This window comes from Carassius gibelio, chromosome A3 (genome assembly GCF_023724105.1).
Source record: "Carassius gibelio isolate Cgi1373 ecotype wild population from Czech Republic chromosome A3, carGib1.2-hapl.c, whole genome shotgun sequence".
In the NCBI taxonomy this organism is placed as follows: Eukaryota; Metazoa; Chordata; class Actinopteri; order Cypriniformes; family Cyprinidae; genus Carassius; species Carassius gibelio.
In genome coordinates, this window is record NC_068373.1 from 16,704,916 (window position 1) to 16,725,663 (window position 20,748).

The 20,748-nt window shown below is 40.7% G+C and overlaps 1 protein-coding gene and 1 pseudogene across 2 annotated transcripts; both read left to right on the forward strand.

Annotated features, from left to right (window-relative positions):
* The window catches only part of LOC127957098 (perforin-1-like), a 4,502-nt pseudogene extending 1,788 nt beyond the window's left edge, over positions 1 to 2,714 (forward strand).
* LOC127949278 (perforin-1-like) lies at positions 822 to 20,491 on the forward strand. 2 transcript variants are annotated; one of them, XM_052546346.1, is made up of 6 exons: positions 822 to 1,097; positions 2,711 to 2,904; positions 15,893 to 16,452; positions 16,564 to 16,702; positions 16,821 to 17,038; positions 19,241 to 20,491. In XM_052546346.1, the coding sequence occupies exons 3-6, from the start codon at positions 15,938 to 15,940 to the stop codon at positions 20,109 to 20,111; spliced, it is 1,743 nt and encodes a 580-aa protein (XP_052402306.1). In that variant the 5' UTR covers positions 822 to 1,097; positions 2,711 to 2,904; positions 15,893 to 15,937; the 3' UTR covers positions 20,112 to 20,491. The 2 variants fall into 2 exon arrangements, with proteins under 2 accessions (XP_052402306.1, XP_052402295.1); XM_052546335.1 differs by lacking the exons at positions 822 to 1,097; positions 2,711 to 2,904 and adding an exon at positions 13,753 to 14,866 and having other exon boundaries at positions 19,241 to 20,490.
* Positions 20,492 to 20,748: the final 257 nt, after the last annotated feature.

Consider the following 20,748-nt stretch of genomic DNA (forward strand, 5'->3'; position numbering starts at 1 on the left):
CACACATGATGAGTCAGTGACCACCAAAGTGTGAATGTTCTTGTACCTGTCCATTGCAGAGGCTGGACACATGTGGTACATAAATGAGCACAGCATAGGTACTTTTCAGTCTGCATGCTGAGCGCTCTCAGATTAACTGTAATTTAAAAAAAACCTTGTAGGTAAGTGAAAAATAACCTAAATTTACTCGATTGTTAATCTGAGTTTATTGACTGGTAATAATATCTAAATTAATATCTTTAAACTTTTTTTTGTTGAAAGAATAATCAAAAAAAAATTTATGATGCTGAAACACTAAAAGCGTTAACATTATTCTATCGATTTTGCATAGGAACAATATCATAGTGAAAGTTAAACTGCTAAAATCTAGCCTGCCTATTCATTATAAACATAAAACTTATTTTATATTTAGTTCATTTCTACATAAGGGATGGTCTGGATACACCAATCAAATCACAAAGTTTGTGATTAAAACCAGTATCAGCAAAGAACATTATATACTAAGGTATGCACTGTATTTTTTTTTTTTTCAAGTTTACTTTCTGATTTAGGTATATCACAGCAGGGTAACATCCAAATTATTCCTTTACTTATCCTGTGGTCTGGGCTTCTTTTGTACCTTTCTCCTCCAACCAGCCCAGCATGCTTTTTGGGTAAAGAAGCAGACTATCATGATGCTAATTTCGTGCCAGGATCTGACTTGGCTGGAGAGGGTTTCGACATAACTAAGATGCAACGCCTTGGCACTTTTGTCATCGACATGCAAGTGGCAGCTCAAGAACAACACGTGTAACCTGTGCAAAAACCCATTCATGCAGGACAAAAAGCAGAAGCTCCTGGTGTCTGTCATTTACTGGAGGGCCACCCAAAACTGCAAAAGGTCATAATCCCGCTCCGTTTATGAGTCCAGCGAGTCTGGTGGTCAGTTCCACCGTAGAGAAGAACTGGAAAGTCGGCCTGGAAATTGGCAACATTCTAAGCAGGATGTAACTGATGTTGGCTGGAACTAACTCCAAACTCACTGAGTATTCGATGGCAAAGACCAAAAAGGACAAGTTCAGCTTCATTAAACAGTCTACATCCTGTAAACACTACAGGTAAGACTTATAATACAGGTCCTTCTCAAAAAATTAGCATATTGTGATAAAGTTCATTATTTTCCATAATGTAATGCTAAAAATTAAACTTTCATTTATTTTAGATTCATTGCACACCAACTGAAATATTTCAGGTCTTTTATTGTTTTAATACTGATGATTTTGGGATACAGCTCATGAAAACCCAAAATTCCTATCTCAAAAAAATAGCATATTTCATCCGACCAATAAAAGAAAAGTGTTTTTAATACAAAAAAAAGTCAACCTTCAAATAATTATGTTCAGTTATGCACTCAATACTTGGTCGGGAATCCTTCTGCAGAAATGACTGCTTCAATGCGGCGTGGCATGGAGGCCCAGGATGCTTCGATAGCGGCCTTAAGCTCATCCAGAGTGTTGAGTCTTGCGTCTCTCAACTTTCTCTTCACAATATCCCACAGATTCTCTATGGGGTTCAGGTCAGGAGAGTTGGCAGGCCAATTGAGCACAGTAATACTATGGTCAGTAAACCATTTACCAGTGGTTTTGGCACTGTGAGCAGGTGCCAGGTCGTGCTGAAAAACGAAATCTTCATCTCCATAAAGCTTTTCAGCAGATGGAAGCATGAAGTGCTCCAAAATCTCCTGAAAGCTAGCTGCATTGACCCTGCCCTTGATAAAACACAGTGGACCAACACCAGCAGCTGACATGGCACCCCAGACCATCACTGACTGTGGGTACTTGACACTGGACTTCAGGCATTTTGGCATTTCCTCCTCCCCAGTGGCTCTGGATGTTTCTACTCCAGACTCAGTCCACTGCTTCACAATCTTCCTCAGGGTCCGGTCACCTCTTCTCGTTGTGCAGCTTTTTTGCCACACTTTTTCCTTCCCACAGACTTCCCACTGAGGTGCCTTGATACAGCACTCAGCCTATTCGTTCAGAAATTTCTTTCTGTGTCTTACCCTCTTGCTTGAGGGTGTCAATGACCCATGATTGCGGTTTTGAGTAATGAACCAGGCTGGGAGTTTTTAAAAGCCTCAGGAATCTTTTGCAGGTGTTTAGAGTTAATTAGTTGATTCAGATGATTAGGTTAATAGCTCGTTTAAAGAACCTTTTCATGATATGCAAATTTTTTGAGATAGGAATTTTGGGTTTTCATGAGCTGTATGCCAAAATCATCAGTATTAAAACAATAAAAGACCTGAAATATTTCAGTTGGTGTGCAATGAATCTACAATATATGAAAGTTTAATTTTTATCATTAAATTATGGAAAATAATGAACTTTATCACAATATGCTAATTTTTTGAGAAGGACCTATATATTAGTCAGTTGGTGTGATATGTCATGGTTTATGTGCTGTATTTATGTATGTATTGACTGTATGTGCAGCACAATACACTACTGTCTTCAGCTACAGCATTAGAAGCCACTCTCCTCTTCATCAGGAACTAAGCTATGAATTCAAAAAAAGCTTCCAGAGACAAATGACAACCAAACAAAAGAAAGCTACTTGTGACTTGTTAAAAAGTTTGTCACACATTACATTGTCCAAAATATATAAAAATCAGTGTGTGCTATTTGTCTCAGTCTGTCACATATGTCTCTGTTGTTTGTAATCTGTTCTACAGGTGAAACTCGGTGGAGCTGTGCAATCTGTGACCAGTGCCAAACAATGCATGGCTACTCGACAGGACCTCAGGATGGATGAGATCAAATCATGTCTGGACGTTGAGGCATATGCAAGTGTAATGGGGAGGATCAGCATAGACACAGCATACCATCACTGTAAACAGAGCAAAGACAAAAAACTGAGCACGCACAGGTTTGTGCTTTAACTTGGCTGAATGTGATTTAAAACAGACTTTGAATTATCAGTTAAATGATTAGTTAAAAATTGACTAAACATTATAGTCTGACAGAAATATTAGGTATAGTTATATATATATATATATATATATATATATATATATATATATATATATATATATATATATATACACTGTATGTCGTGTATATCTGTATATACAGTATTGTTCAAAATAATAGCAGTACAATGTGACTAACCAGAATAATCAAGGTTTTTAGTATATTTTTTATTGCTACGTGGCAAACAAGTTACCAGTAGGTTCAGTAGATTCTCAGAAAACAAATGAGACCCAGCATTCATGATATGCACGCTCTTAAGGCTGTGCAATTGGGCAATTAGTTGAAAGGGGTGTGTTCAAAAAAATAGCAGTGTCTACCTTTGACTGTACAAACTCAAAACTATTTTGTACAAACATTTTTTTTTTCTGGGATTTAGCAATCCTGTGAATCACTAAACTAATATTTAGTTGTATGACCACAGTTTTTTAAAACTGCTTGACATCTGTGTGGCATGGAGTCAACCAACTTGTGGCACCTCTCAGCTGTTATTCCACTCCATGATTCTTTAACAACATTCCACAATTCATTCACATTTCTTGGTTTTGCTTCAGAAACAGCCTTTTTGATATCACCCCACAAGTTCTCAATTGGATTAAGGTCTGGAGATTGGGCTGGCCACTCCATAACATTAATTTTGTTGGTTTGGAACCAAGACTTTGCCCGTTTACTAGTGTGTTTTGGGTCATTGTCTTGTTGAAACAACCATTTCAAGGGCATGTCCTCTTCAGCATAGGGCAACATGACCTCTTCAAGTATTTTAACATATGCAAACTGATCCATGATCCCTGGTATGCGATAAATAGGCCCAACACCATAGTAGGAGAAACATGCCCATATCATGATGCTTGCACCTCCATGCTTCACTGTCTTCACTGTGTACTGTGGCTTGAATTCAGAGTTTGGGGGTCGTCTCACAAACTGCCTGTGGCCCTTGGACCCAAAAAGAACAATTTTACTCTCATCAGTCCACAAAATGTTCCTCCATTTCTCTTTAGGCCAGTTGATGTGTTCTTTGGCAAATTGTAACCTCTTCTGCACATGCCTTTTTTTTAACAGAGGGACTTTGCGGGGGATTCTTGAAAATAGATTAGCTTCACACAGACGTCTTCTAACTGTCACAGTACTTACAGGTAACTCCAGACTGTCTTTGATCATCCTGGAGGTGATCATTGGCTGAGCCTTTGCCATTCTGGTTATTCTTCTATCCATTTTGATGGTTGTCTTCCGTTTTCTTCCACGTCTCTCTGGTTTTGCTCTCCATTTTAAGGCATTGGAGATCATTTTAGCTGAACAGCCTATCATTTTTTGCACCTCTTTATAGGTTTTTCCCTCTCTAATCAACTTTTTAATCAAAGTACGCTGTTCTTCTGAACAATGTCTTGAACGACCCATTTTCCTCAGCTTTCAAATGCATGTTCAACAAGTGTTGGCTTCATCCTTAAATAGGGGCCACCTGATTCACACCTGTTTCTTCACAAAATTGATGACCTCAGTGATTGAATGCCACACTGCTATTTTTTTGAACACACCCCTTTCAACTAATTCAACTAATTGCCCAATTGCACAGCCTTAAGAGCGTGCATATCATGAATGCTGGGTCTCATTTGTTTTCTGAAAATCTACTGAACCTACTGGTAACTTGTTTGCCACGTAGCAATAAAAAAATATACGAAAAACCTTGATTATTCTGGTTAGTCACATTGTACTGCTATTATTTTGAACAAAACTGTATATGACCTGTGCTGACAAAATGAGTCACAATGGGCAAATAGAATAAAAAATAAAATTATATATATATATATATATATATATATATATTGTCACGGGGTGAAGAATAACTCGACAAGAGGTACGTGAAATCAAAAGCCCCGGAGAGTGGATTTATTGTCACAGTGATGCCTGGTGAAAGGTGCTGCTCCGCTATCTGGTGGCCGGTGCTTCCCGTGTGCTCTTCTGTGCCAGTTAAGGTGAAAGTGGGTGCCCAAATGTGCTCCAAAGTGGCTGGGCTGTCGGTCACTCGCTGCTTTCTGCAAAGTGGAGAGAGAGGGATTAGACCAGCATTGCATTCGGTTCAAGAACCTCTTCTGAGTGTAACATCTGCTCCTTTTAAATGTGCTGGCTGATGGGGAGCAGCTGTGACCGATCAGCCGGTGACGAGGACATGCAGGTGTTTTGCTTTGGTTTCCAGGGCGACGCTGATTCCTCTGGGAGTGCTCGTCACTATATATATATATATATCTATATATATATAGATATATATATATATATATATATATATATAGATATATATATATATATATATATTTTCATAATATTTAAAAAATATATATTTTCTTTCTTCAAAATGATGTATGATTTGTTGGAATATGAAAAACAAAATGAATGAGCTGCACCTGTTTCAATTTGATAGAGACAGCAAAGTCAATTTAGAGAAAAATGTAAAGTATTCGGAAGGTTCCAAAGCAAAATCACCTAGTAACACTGCATATTTTTCTGATATTCTGCATATCAGAATTAGTCCGTGCGCATGCCAACTAATTTTGCCAGCACGGGTCACCTGTATGTTCTATTGTTCTTTGATTAATATAATTTAATATACACTGAACAAAATTATGAACACAACACTTTTTCATGAGCTGAACTCAAAGTTCAAAGAATTTTTCAATGTACACAAAAGGCCTATTTCTCTTAAATATTGTTCACAAATCTGTCTAAATCTGTGTTAGTGAGCACTTCTCCTTTGCCGAAATAATCCATCCACCTCACAGGTGTGGTATATCAAGATGCTGAACAGACAGCATGATTATTGTACAGGTGTGCCTTGGGCTACGTTCACACTACAGGGCTTAATGCTCAATTCCGATTTTTTGAAAAAAAAATATTTTTTTGCAAGGCCGTTCACATTTCCAATTAAATGCGACCTTTTGTGATCTCTTGTGTGAACGTGAAATGACCCAGAAGTGACCCGCATGCGCAGAAGAGTACTCAACGGTGAACGACGTCACTCGTTGTTTGCGGAAGTAGCTAACGTTAAACATGGATGTCAACAACAGTGTAGTCAACAGCGGAGCTCTTTTTGCAATATTAAAGTTATTTTCCCAATGGAGCCAGCACAATTACAATCTTCTCGTTTTAAGAAGAAAATTAAAAAGAAGGAGGAGAGCAAGGTTTTTGGCCATGGCGTTTTGTGGAGCATTGTTAGCAACGTCGGTACAGAGAAACGTGTGAGTGCGGAGTCGCAGCCAGGAGTGGTGGGATACTGATGTGAGTGGCTCTTCTCGTTCCCGCCTACTTCAACGCAGAATTATGACATTTGTAGCGTATCAATGACGTACGGGTCGGATACATGTGGCCTGGCCGTTCAGACGGAGGTCACATTTCAAAAGATCGGATACGTATCGGATTCAGGACCACATACCCAAGTGGCCTGGGTCACATTTGAAAAGATCGGATCTGTGTCGTTCAGACTGTCATGAAAAAAATCGGAATTGGGTCGTTTCAGCCTGCAGTGTGAACGTAGCCTTGGGCTGGCCATAATAAAAGGCCACTCTAAAATGTGCAGTTTTATCACACAGCATAATGCCACAGATGTCGCAAGATTTGAGGTAGTGCGAAATTGGCAAGCTGACTGCAGGAATGTCCACCAGAGCTGTTTCCCATTAACTGAATGTTCATTTCTCTACTATAAGCCGTCTCCAAAGGCGTTTCAGAGAATTTGGCAATACATCCAACCACAGACCACATTTAACCACACCAGCTGCGGTAACAATCGGTTTGACAAAGAATTTCTGCACAAACTGTCAGAAATCGTCTCAGGGAAGCTCATCTGCTTGCTCATCGTCCTCATCGGGGTCTCGTCCTGACTGCAGTCAGTTGTAACTGACTTGAGTGGGCAAATGCTTATATTCGATGCCGTCTGGCACTTTGGAGAGGTGTTCTCACTGTACATGTCACGGTTCATGAATGCACCATCTCCTGCTGTGTTCATGTTATGTCATGTTAATTGTTTCATGTTTCATGTTAATTGTTTCTGCAGCTCATTCCAACAGCCTACTTAATGCCCTGTCTTTCGTCTCTTGTTTGTCAGATCATTGTTTGAGGTCCTTGTGGTTCATGTCTGTTCGTCCTTCAGCGTTCCTGCTCTTGCTCGGTTTCCTGTTCGGCCACTTCTTGATTATCACCACCATTCATGGATCTATCACCACCATTCATGGATCTATCACCACCATCACCTCTACCAACGCACTCAAATCACCCACTCATCTGTCTGTGCTGCCATCGAGGTCCCTGCTCTCCTGCATCCATTCATCACAACCTCCAAGAATCTTAATGACACTGTTCGCGCGGTTCAGGCTTTGGTGACGCAGGTGTCCGAGCTCACCCAACAGTTCCAGCTACTACGAGCTCCCACTGCGCCACTCACACTGCCTGTTCCTCCAGCACCATCAGAGACCCCCTCCCAGCCGGAACCACGTCTCCCGATTCCGGAGTTTTACTCGGGTGAGCCCAACTTTTGTAGAGCTTTCTTAACCCACTGTGACATGCACTTTTCCCTCCAACCCAGAACCTTCGCCAATGAGAGGGCCAAGGTGGCCTTCGTGTGCTGCTCTCTGGGAGGGCGGCATTATGGGGAACAGCGGTGTGGGAGAACCAGGACCCATGCTGCGCCTCGTTTCAGTCACTCTCCGCCGAGATGAGACGGGTCTTTGATCGGACCGTCGCCGGGAGAGAGGCTGAGGTACGTAAGCATGAGAGATCCGTCTCAGACTATTCCATCGAGTTCCGAACCCTGGCGGTGGAGTGCCATTGTAACAAGGAGGTGCAGTGGGACATGTTCCTGCATGGGCTGGCTGACCGCGTCCAGAAGGAGATCTACGCCCTGGCTCTCCCTACTTCTCTGAATGGGCTCATAGAACTGGCTTTGCGGGTTGACGCACGTCTGACGCGGCTGGAGAGGCGGAGCTTACCCAGTACCACATCCAGGACACCGACTGACGTGCGGTTCAGCAGCGGAGATGCGGCCAGCCCCTTCTACGATCACAAGCCCATGCAGGTAGGGCGAGCTCGGCTTTCCCGGGAGGAGAAGGAGAGGCGGAGATCCCTTGGCCTGTGCCTCTACTGCGGGGGAACCGGAAATCCCGCTTACACCTGTCTGGTAAAAGGGCCAAGCCCGGTAGTACGTATGAGGCTACTATCGGGTGGGATCTCCGCCGAGAAGACCTCATCATCATCTACGCTCCTTCCGGTAAGACTAAGATGGTCAGCACAGACCCACGACTGTCAAGCACTACTGGACTCAGGGGCAGAAGGTAATTTCATGGACAGCACACTACACATTCCCCTCAAAGCCCTTCCGCACCACATCACGGTTCACGCCCTCAATGGACAGAAACTCCCGGTCATATCTCACATCACTGAAGACATCACCCTCATCACATCAGGCAATCACTCTGACTCTCCTCTGGCACCCATAGTCCTCTGTCACCCCTGGCTCCTCCTCCACAACCCCAAAATAGACTGGTCCTCTAACTCCATTCTAACCTGGTGTAAAAGATGTCATGAGTCTTGTTTAGTGTCTGCCTGTCCTTCTGTGTCTATGTCTGTGTTACAAGAGGAGGCGGTGGATTTGTCTAATGTGCCCGCGGAGTACCTCCACCTGAAGGAAGTGTTCAGTAAATCTTGTGCTGCTTCTCTTCCTCCGCATCGTCCCTACGGCTGTGCCATAGAATTACTGTCAGGTAAGTCTCCGCCTAAAGGCAAATTATATTCACTTTCTGTTCCGCAAAGGGTGGCTATGGAGAAATATATTTCTGATTCTCTAGCTTCGAAGTTCATCTGCCCTTCCTCTTCTCCAGCGGGGGCGGGTTCCTTTTTGTAGGGAAGAAGGATGGATCATTGTGACCTTGTATTGATTACCGGGGACTGAACAGCATCATGGTAAAGAATACTTATCCTTTGCCGTTGATGTCTTCAGCCTTCGAGAGATTGCAGGGAGCGTCGATTTTCACAAAACTGGACTTAAAATGATAAATGCTTATCATTTGGTCCGATTCAGGGAGGGGGATGAATGGAAGACCACCTTTAATACCCCCAGAGGACTTTGAATATTTGGTCATGCCCTTCGGGCTTTCCAACTCCCCAGCGGTCTTCCAGGCACTCGTCAACAACGTGCTGCGAGATATGATTCATCAGTTCATATATGTCTACCTGAACGACATATTGATTTTTTCTTCTTCTCTCCAGGAACATGTGCAGCACGTCCGACGAGTGCATCAGAGGTTGCTAGAGAATGGGCTTTTTATCAAGTCGGACAAAATGCGAGTTTCATGCAGAGTCGATTCCATTTCTGGGGTATATCATGTCGACTGAGGGAATACGCATGGATCCCAAGAAGGTTAAGGCTGTGGTAGAGTGGCCAAGTCCAGATTCCCGTAAGGCCCTACAGAGGTTTCTGGGGTTCGCCAACTTCTACCGCCGTTTTATTCGCAACTTCAGCGAACTAGCCGCACCTCTGACCGTCTTGATCTCCGTCAAAACTGCGTTCAGGTGGTCAGACACAGCTGAGGCTGTGTTTGCCAAACTGAAGAGCTGCTTTGTTTCAGCCCCTATCTTGATTACCCCTGACCCAGCACATCAGTTTGTGGTGGAGGTAGATGCGTCGGAGGTGGGGGTAGAAGCGGTGTTATCTCAACATTCTCCCTCAGATGACAAGGTCCACCCATGCGCATATTTTTCTTATCGTTTATCTCCTGCCGAACAAAATTATGATATTGGTAACCGAGAATTGTTGCCAGTTAAGATGGCATTAGAGGAATGGCACCACTGGTTAGAAGGATCGGGGGTTCCTTTTATTGTATGGACAGACCACAAGAATTTAGAATACATTAGCACTGCCAAAAGGTTGAACTCCAGGCAGGCTTGGTGGGCACTTTTTTTTCGGACGTTTTGATTTTACTATCTCGTACCGCCCGGGTTCCAAAAATATTAAACCCGACTCTTTGTCATGTATTTTTGACAGTTCCGAACGCCTGTCCACTCCCGAGTGTATTTTTTCTGAGACATTAGTGGTCTCCACACTCACATGGGAGATCGAATCGAAGGTCAAGACGGCCTTAGAAGGGGTAACGCCTCCGCCCGGGTGCCCACCGAATCGCTTATTTGTGCCAGAGGGATTACGGTCCAACGTTATCCAGTGGGGACATTGCTCTAATGTGGCTTGCCATCCAGGGGTTAACCGTACTAAATTTTTGGTCAAGCAACGATTCTGGTGGCCCCTTATGGCTCGCGACATTCACAGTTTTGTTTTGGCTTGCTCGATTTGTGCCACTGGTAAGACTTCCAACCGGCCCCCTGATGGGTTACTTCAACTGCTGCCGGTCCCTTCGAGACCCTGGTCCCAAATCGCTCTAGATTTTATAACCGCCCTCCCGCCCTCCCAAATTTGTGTCCAAATTTTGGTGAGAATTCTGTAGATTACTGGGAGCGACTGTAAGTCTGTCCTCAGGGTTTCATCCCCAGAGCAATGGTCAAACCGAGAGAGCCAACCAAGATTTGGAAAGGGTGTTGCGATGTTTGGTCTCCAAGAATCCTTCCTCCTGGAGCCAACAATTGTCTGGAATCTGAAGTCGCAGTCCCCTCCGTTCACGCCTTCGTCCAGAGGTGTCACCGCACTTGAACTAGAGCCCGCGAGACTCTACTCCAAGTGGGGGCACGCACTAAGGCCAAAGCCGATCGCCACCGGTCTAGGCCTCTCGTATACATCCTGGGTCAAAAAGTGTGGCTTTCTACTAAGAATATTCCTCTCCGCTCCGTATCTAATAAATTGGCTCCCAAATTTATTGGCCCGTTTACTGTCACCAAGATCATTAGCCCGGTGGCAGTCCACCTTAAACTCCCTCCTGCGTACAGGAGAATTCATCCCGCCTTTCATGTGTCAGTACTTGGTGGACTGGGAGGGTTACGGTCCGGAGGAGAGAAGTTGGGTGCCTGCTAGGGACATCCTGGATCACTCCCTTATCGATGATTACAATCGACAGGTAAGAGATTCTGGGGACGCCAATAGGCGTCTTTAGAAGGAGTGGTACTGTCACGGTTCATGAATGCACCGTCTCCTGTTGTGTTCATGTTACGTCATGTTAATTGTTTCATGTGGGTGTTACTGCTGATCAGCGGCAGCTGCAGCTCATTCCAACAGCCTACCTAATGCCCTGTCTTTCATCTTTTGTTTGTCAGATCCTTGTTTGAGGTCCTCGTGGTTCATGTCTGTTCGTCCTTCAGCGTTCCTCCTCTTGCTCTGTTTCCTGTTCGGCCGCTTCTGGATTATCACTACCATTCACGGATTATCACCACCATTCACGGATCTATCACCACCATCACCTCTACCAACGCACTCAAATCACCCACTCATCTGTCTGTGCTGCCGTCGAGGTCCCTGCGTCACTCTCCAGCATCCATTCATCACAACCTCCATTCAATAAACATCATTTACTTGCATTTGCCTCCTGTCCTCCATTACAAGCGTCACAGTACAGGGCAGATGGCAGACAGCGTTTATGGCATCATGTGGGTTTGCTGATGTCAATGTTGTGGATCGCTCGGCCCATGATGGCGGTGGGGTTATGGTATGGGCAAGCATATGTTATGAACAATGAACGCAGGTGCATTTTATTGATGGCATTTTGAGATGGTGACGATATCCTGGGGCCCATTGTTGTGCCATTCATCCACGACCATCACCTCATGTTGCAGCATGATAATGCTCAGCCCTATGTTGCAAGGATCTGTAAACAAATCCTGGAAGCTGAAAACATCCTAATTCTTACATGGCCAGCATACTCACCGGATATGTCACTCATTGAGCATGTTTCAGATGCTCTGGATCGACATATACAACAATGTGTTCCAGTTCCTGCAAACATCCAGCAACTTCGCACAGCCATTGAAGAGGAGTGTAGCAACATTCCACAAGTCACAATCAACAACCTGAACAACTCTATGTGAAGGACATGTGTTGCACTGCATAAGGAAAATGTTGGTCACATCAGAAATGGCTCTCCTCAGTGCCTAAAAAAACTGGATGTAATTTTGTTTTCACTGAAGCCCCTACATACAGTATTGTTCAAAATAATAGCAGTACAATGTGACTAACCAGAATAATCAAGGTTTTTCGTATATTTTTTTATTACTATGTGGCAAACAAGTTACCAGTAGGTTCAGTAGATTCTCAGAAAACAAATGAGACCAAGCATTCATGATATGCACGCTCTTAAGGCTGTGCAATTGGGCAATTAGTTGAATTAGTTGAAAGGGGTGTGTTCAAAAAAATAGCAGTGTGGCATTCAATCACTGAGGTCATCAATTTTGTGAAGAAACCGGTGTGAATCAGGTAGCCCCTATTTAAGGATGAAGCCAACACTTGTTGAACATGCATTTGAAAGCTGAGGAAAATGGGTCGTTCAAGACATTGTTCAGAAGAACAGCGTACTTTGATTAAAAAGTTGATTAGAGAGGGGAAAACCTATAAAGAGGTGCAAAAAATGATAGGCTGTTCAGCTAAAATGATCTCCAATGCCTTAAAATGGAGAGCAAAACCAGAGAGACGTGGAAGAAAACGGAAGACAACCATCAAAATGGATAGAAGAATAACCAGAATGGCAAAGGCTCAGCCAATGATCACCTCCAGGATGATCAAAGACAGTCTGGAGTTACCTGTAAGTACTGTGACAGTTAGAAGACGTCTGTGTGAAGCTAATCTATTTTCAAGAATCCCCCGCAAAGTCCCTCTGTTAAAAAAAAGGCATGTGCAGAAGAGGTTACAATTTGCCAAAGAACACATCAACTGGCCTAAAGAGAAATGGAGGAACATTTTGTGGACTGATGAGAGTAAAATTGTTCTTTTTGGGTCCAAGGGCCACAGGCAGTTTGTGAGACGACCCCCAAACTCTGAATTCAAGCCACAGTACACAGTGAAGACAGTGAAGCATGGAGGTGCAAGCATCATGATATGGGCATGTTTCTCCTACTATGGTGTTGGGCCTATTTATCGCATACCAGGGATCATGGATCAGTTTGCATATGTTAAAATACTTGAAGAGGTCATGTTGCCCTATGCTGAAGAGGACATGCCCTTGAAATGGTTGTTTCAACAAGACAATGACCCAAAACACACTAGTAAACGGGCAAAGTCTTGGTTCCAAACCAACAAAATTAATGTTATGGAGTGGCCAGCCCAATCTCCAGACCTTAATCCAATTGAGAACTTGTGGGGTGATATCAAAAATGCTGTTTCTGAAGCAAAACCAAGAAATGTGAATGAATTGTGGAATGTTGTTAAAGAATCATGGAGTGGAATAACAGCTGAGAGGTGCCACAAGTTGGTTGACTCCATGCCACACAGATGTCAAGCAGTTTTAAAAAACTGTGGTCATACAACTAAATATTAGTTTAGTGATTCACAGGATTGCTAAATCCCAGAAAAAAAAATGTTTGTACAAAATAGTTTTGAGTTTGTACAGTCAAAGGTAGACACTGCTATTTTTTTGAACACACCCCTTTCAACTAATTGCCCAATTGCACAGCCTTAAGAGCGTGCATACCATGAATGCTGGGTCTTGTTTGTTTTCTGACAATCTACTGAACCTACTGGTAACTTGTTTGCCACGTAGCAATAAAAAATATACTAAAAACCTTGATTATTCTGGTTAGTCACATTGTACTGCTATTATTTTGAACAATACTGTATGTTGCTGCCAGTCAAAAACCCAAAATATGAGCAATTACGCTGAGCCATTTGTGACTACATACTACTTTGGAGGAACTGCTCTATACCTTGCAAGGCCAGTATTGCAACTAACCCTAAAGAGCCTTTTAAGTGCAGCTGTCATATCAACCCTGGAGTAAAATCAAACCGCTGCCCTGCACAGCGTGGACTTGCTCAGATTAGTGTAACTGTGATGAAGGTGACAGGTCTATGGGGAAGTTACACATCACAGACCAATGAGTAGGTAAAGGTCCTGAGAAATCATAAGGTCTTGCTAGGGAAAACATCATTGATTTGGAACCAAAACTCACCAACCTGGAGCCAGAAGTTTGATCTCAGCAGCAAACTAAAAGCTGGAGTAAAAAGTGACTTCTGTAGACTTAACCATGGTTTGCTGTACTACAAGACAGATATAACTTGTGGTCTTAGTTTAGCTGGCTCCTCATGCACAGAGTATGTCCCCTTCCATCTAGAGAAGTTATACATGTCACAACACGCCCAGCTTTTTCTTTCTGATTATCAGATCTTTGATGTGTTCTGTGGGTTTTCGCTATACTCTTCGCATGCTTTGCAATTACTTGCATGCAGATTTTTGTGGTTAATAAATGAATTATAAAAGAGCAAGTTAACTTATTCTTCAAAGTGATTCATGTCATTTTTGGTCATTAGGGTGCCAAACTGTGAAAAGTGTGTAGGAGGTCAAATGCCACAAGAGGAACAATGTGACTAACAGCAAGACTGAGGCACATTAACATTTAGTAAAGTTTTGATTTGACTAGTTTAGTTCTACGGTCAAGGTCTATGACTACATGCAGCTGTTTTAACAATGCACAGGTCAACGTTTAAATGAATGCTCAAATGTTTCACATGTCTAGAGTGCTTCACCACAGAGTATATTCAGCACTGCAGTGGCCATTTAAGACCACGTAATTTCTCTGAACTGAAAAGCGTACCCTCACCCAGCCCTCAATGAGTGTATTTTTTTTATTGGTAGCACATAACGGTAAAGCCCACCCACAAGTTAAGGTTTATTTCCTACATATAGCCCCTTTCACACATCACTCACAAATGCCTGCTGGGTAAAACAGAGTAGCTCAAGGTAAGAACAGAATTTTACATCACCTTTTAAAGAACACAGTGCTTATTTCTTGCTGCTTAAGCTTGTTATGCCTCTAATGTATTGCAAAGAAAATAAGCAATTGAAATGTGTTATTTTGTAATATTATTCCTCATGACCCCTATAGATAAGATCCACTAAATTGTCATAATCCTAACTATACTACACACAATATATAACATATTCCATCATGTTCATGTGCAGCACACTTTCATTAAAAAACCTGCAGCACAAGGCTTGCATCCTGTTATGACAGTCCTGTTAATATTTCTAAATTAGTGACGTTTTATAGACTGCAGTTTAAGGCATTAAGGATTTATTTGTTTTTGTTTTTTACTTTAGAAGTGTCGGTTAAACTATTTCAAATTCTATTTGGCAATGATAATTTACTATTATGCAATGTTTTTTTTTTTACATTATGATTACTATGAGGGTTTTGGAACTTTTAAATAATAGTAATAATAAATTTAATTAAATAGTAACTGAAATTTGTTCTTCTTAAATATTATTCCGTATGATCCCCATAGGCAAGATTCACTAAACGTTCTCACAAATTCCATAATCTTAACTACTATACAATATAATAACACTTTTCCATCATGTTTATGTGCAACACACTATTAATAAATAAATAAAATAAAAACTTGCTGCACAAGACTTCCATCCTGTTATGACAGTCCTGTTAATATTTCAAAAGTAGTGACGTTTTAGAGACCGAACTTTAAAAGTATTATTATTTAAAGATATTAAATATCAAAACATATTTTTATTTGTTACAAGTGACGAAGTTGTTTATTTTATTTTATTTATTGTAGATAGATGTGGGTAATTGTCTTCATAATAATGTAGAATTTTGAGTGGGAAGGTCTGAGATTTAGTAATTAGTAATTTAGTCCTTTTTTGTCACCATTGAATGTGCAATGTTGTACTCTTATATCAAGTTAAATAAATTAGTATATAAATAAAATAAAAAATACACACATCATTTTCATGTTTTTTTTCCAATAGGAAAGAAGAGCATCCATACACCTTAGCTGAATCCATTTTGCAGGAATGTGGGCCGGGCTTGTTATTTATCTCTTTCTGCCCATCGTGCAGTCATGCACTAAAGGTAAACCGAATGAATGTGCAGAAGCAAACTTCGCCCCCGGGTCCAACCTGGCCGGAGAAGGATACGATGTGACCAAGATGCAGCGCAAGGGAGCCTTTGTCATTGACATGGATGTCTGGAGGCAAAATGATAAATCATGCTCTCTTTGCAAGAACCCCTACATGGAAGGAGCTAATCAAAAGCTTCCTACATCTGTGGTAGACTGGAGAGCCAGCAAGAAGTGCAGCATTCAAGTATCAAGTTCCCTGTACCAATCCAGTGAGGAACTGGTCAGCTCCAGCACTTCTTCCATTGAGAACAACTGGGGTACAAATTTGGATATAGAAACTGACCACAATACAGGGGGGAAATTCATTTTGGCTGGAACTAAATCGAAGCTTGCCGAGTACTCAATGGAGAAGACCAAAAAAGACAAGTACAATTTTGCCAGTCAAAGTGTTTCCTGTTCATTTTACAGGTGTGACATACCAGCTTCCATTGCCTTATACCTTCCTTGATAAATGAAAGAAAAGAGTCATATTATGCAATATTCTCCTGTTTCTTCTGACATTTCCATATCTACCTCCAGCTACAGGGTCTCCAACATGCCTGTTCTCCATCCTGAGTTCAAGCGCTCTGTGAAGGAGCTTCCTAAGATATACAATCTTAATTTCAAAAACCGTTTTTACAAGTTCATTAACACCTATGGAACCCATTACATCACTAAGGTAATTCTAGTTTTATCCTCTGCAATTTTCTTCACATTTATGGATTACAAAGGGCCCAAATGCATTGCCATTCAAATCATTAATCAGTAGTGTCTGTTACTTTTTTTTGTTTTGCCAGGTAACTCTTGGTGGGAGTGTACACTCTGTGACCAGTATCAGACAGTGTGAGACCGCTCTTCAGGGCTTAAGTACTGATGAAGTGAAGACATGTTTGGATGTGGAGGCAAGTGCCAGCGTTCTTGGCAAAGTAGATATGAAATCAGAAACTAAGCACTGTAATGAAGACAAGGACAAAACAGAGAGCAAAAGCAGCTTCTCCAGCCGCTTCAATGACAGGTGCGTTTAAATTATGATGTCTATTGTTATTCAGCTTGTCAGTAAATCCTTAAAAACATGAATAAATAACACTGCTAAATGTTTTCTTTAGGAAATCTATATTTTTCATATGATGTGGTGCCTAAATTCACTTGTAGCATTAAAAAAAAACTGATTTTAATTTGTGTTTATTAATTTATATTTATTTTTTCATATTTTGAATTCAATTTATTTAGATAAAACAGTACAGGATCTTAATATCAGCCTTTATTGGTTATCAGCCACATTGCAAAAAGTGTATTTCTTATTCAGTAGTTTCGCCTTGTTTTCCAGTATAAATATCTAAAAATGTATATGAAAAATAAATAAAAATTAGCTGACCTTTAATCAAGAAGCACAATGAGGTAAGTCTCATTTCTGAGACTTAAAAAAAAAATGTTTTATTAAAACAAGAAAAAATATCAATGGGGTAAGACAAATAAACATAAACAAAAAGTAATTTTTCTTACCGCATTTATATTTTTTCTTGTTTTAAGAAACAATTTTTGTTCTAAAAGTAAATATATCTTCATGTTACAATGTTTAGTTATTTGTACCGGAAAACAGGACAAAAATACTGACTATGAAATTGACTTCAAAAAAGAATTTTAATTTGTGGCCCAGAATATGAGAAAAAGAAACAAATGATAAATTTAAATATCCTGTACAGTTCATGAGAAGAAATGAGGGCAACCATGAGCGCAAACTCAATGGCAAAGAAATGTCAGCCAAATATTGTGTATGAATTTTGGAAAGTTAAGGTTATTAATAATATTAAAGTGCCATTGCCAGCTAGTATTGAAGAGGTTGCTGGGGCTAAGAAGATTGTTAAATAGAGGAGAAAATATTACGAGGATATATTTAAATGTGTTGAGAGGCAAGAATAGGATGCAAGTCATATTTCGAATGATGATGGTGAGATAGTTAGGCCTGCTGAAGTTAGTAACGACTTTGTTTTGTTTTTCACAGGATACATACCGTTTTACCTGAATCTACAATTTTATTAGTACTAGTTCATAAAGATAAAACTGGTAAAATATCTAGCATAGAAAATTATAGACCAATTGCCTTAGCAAGTATATAATTTCAAATGTATTTGAGTGTATCCTTATGGATAGGCTCAAATAATATTTGATAACTACATATAATCAGTTTAGTTGTAAAAGGAAACATGGCACTGTTGGTTAGTATTATGAGCACAATTCACAGTGCTTTTTAGATGCCTCTAAGGCTTTTGATTGAATTAATCACTCTAAACTGTTTATAAAGTAACAAACAGAGGGGTTTCCCATATTTGATTAGGATTTGACATGTATATACTGGTATATACATCAATCCATACAAGTCAGAAGGAGCAGGAATGCATCAACACCCTTTTATATGACAAATGGGGTCTGGCACGGTGGAACATTGTCACAGCTTCTTTTTAATTTGTACATGGATGATCTTTCTGTGGAGTTAAATGAATGTAAAACTGGATGTGTAATAGGTGATAGTCTTATCAACCTTTTGAGGTATACAGATGACTCAGTTATTCTGTCCCCTTTTAATGCTGAGTTACAACAGTTGCTTCATGTAGGTTCAAACTATGGTGTGCAACATGATATCAAATATAATATTTAAAAGAGGGTGGTTATGAATGTTAAAACTAAAGAGGATCGCAAGCGAAATTTCCCCTTTTCTTTACACGACCAAGCATTAAATGTGGTAAATAAAATAAAATACCCGGGTCACATTATTAGAGATGATTTAAATTATGATGACGATGTACAGCGCCAGTGCTGTGTTATATGGAACGGCAAATATGTTGGCTCGTAAATTTCACATGTGGACAGATGATGTTAAAATTGCACATTTTAAAGCTTACTGTACTTATTTTTATACGGCACATTTGTGGTGTAGTCATAGTAATGCTAAAAAAAAGCTTCAGGTGGCATTTAAGGAGGCATTAGGAATTCTGCTTAAGCTCTTAAGGTGGATAAGTGCAAGCCAAATGTTCATATCTAATGTTGTTCCTACTTTGTTGTGTTAAGGAATTATATGTATAGTTTCATGTGTTGATTAAGTGACTCAAGAAATACAATCATAATGGGCTTAAATGCATAAGGTATTCCTCTTTTTGTTCTGGAAGCACTGGAATTCAAGTTTGTATGTTTTTGTTGTTGTTTTTTTTTTCATTCAAAGGCTGACCGAGGTGACCGGAGGTCACACTACAGAACCTGAGCTCTTATTCTCGGGAGGAAAAGACCCATCAGCTTACAAAGAATGGCTCGAGTCTCTACCACAAAACCCAGACATGCTTTCTTACTCTCTGGAGTCCCTGCATGAGCTGATCTCCGAAAAAGATCCAGTACGCAAACACTTGCGCCAAGCCATCCGTGACTACATCCTGGAAAATTCCCTCTTGAAGAACTGCACCGACTCCTGCAAAGACGGCGTCAAAACCAACCCAAATGACCCATGCGTCTGCACTTGTCACAACAATCCTGGGATCACATCAGACTGCTGCCCGTCTAAGCGTGGACTTTCTCGGGTAACGGTCACGATCGTGAGGGCTCAAGACCTGTGGGGTGACACGACCACAGGGACCGATGGGTACGTTAAAGTGTTCGACAAAAGTAACATTCAGGTTGGCCGCACTGATATGATCCTAAATAACAACTCACCCCACTGGGGGAGAACCTTTGATTTGGGTGATGTTGTCCTGGCAGAGAATGACAAGATCAAATTCGAGGTGTGGGATGAAGATAGTAAATGGAACGACGATTTGCTGGGAACCTGTGAAGTACCCATAAAAGCAGGTCAGAATGACAATTTCTGCACTTTAAATCACGGTCTGCTGTTCTACAAAACAGAAGTGACGTGTGCCCCAAGTTTGTCTGGTCCCTATTGCGCAAACTATGTCGGTTCACCCATGAACTTTCACCTGGAGAAGACATACGTATCTCGAAATGCACGACCTGTGCCAGCAGAAATACTGATGAGCAAGGGAGTACTTCTGGATAAACTTTACGTATATCAAAAGACAAATTACAATGCTAAAACTATTCTGTAGCAAGTTTTGGCTTCAGATCTTATTATGCGGCTATTCGCAATATACCTTTATTCTCGCTTTTATTTATCACTATTAGAAAAACATATTTAATATAACTCTTTAATATTTCTCAAATTCGGAAACGATGTGTAATACATATTATGCTTGCATATATCTTTATTGCAGTTGCAATTTTTCGAAACATCGTATACATTGTAACTACTGCGTTATGCTCTTTCATTCTACACATCATTTAATTGAAATTAATATTATTTTAAGTAGCATCATTTCATAGTCTTCACAAGTAATTTTATGAGTCACTATGGCACTTCATTTTATTGTGTGTAAAAACAATCTATAACTAATAATGCATTGCTTTGCGTTATTAAAAGTTCAAAAGGCAACAAATTGTCTGCTTGGAGTTTTTTTTTATATCGCCATTTACTCGCCTTCATGTTGTTACAGTCCTGTATGACTTACTTTCTTCTGTGCAACACAAAATAAGATATTTTGAATGATATTTTGAACTGTTTTTGTCCCTAAAATGAAAGTAAATGGGGTCCAAAACAACACTGGACACCACTGACTTTTATCGTTTAGTCCTCAAAAAAACCCCAATGAAACATTTTGAGAAATAAATATTTTTCAGGTTTGGGAT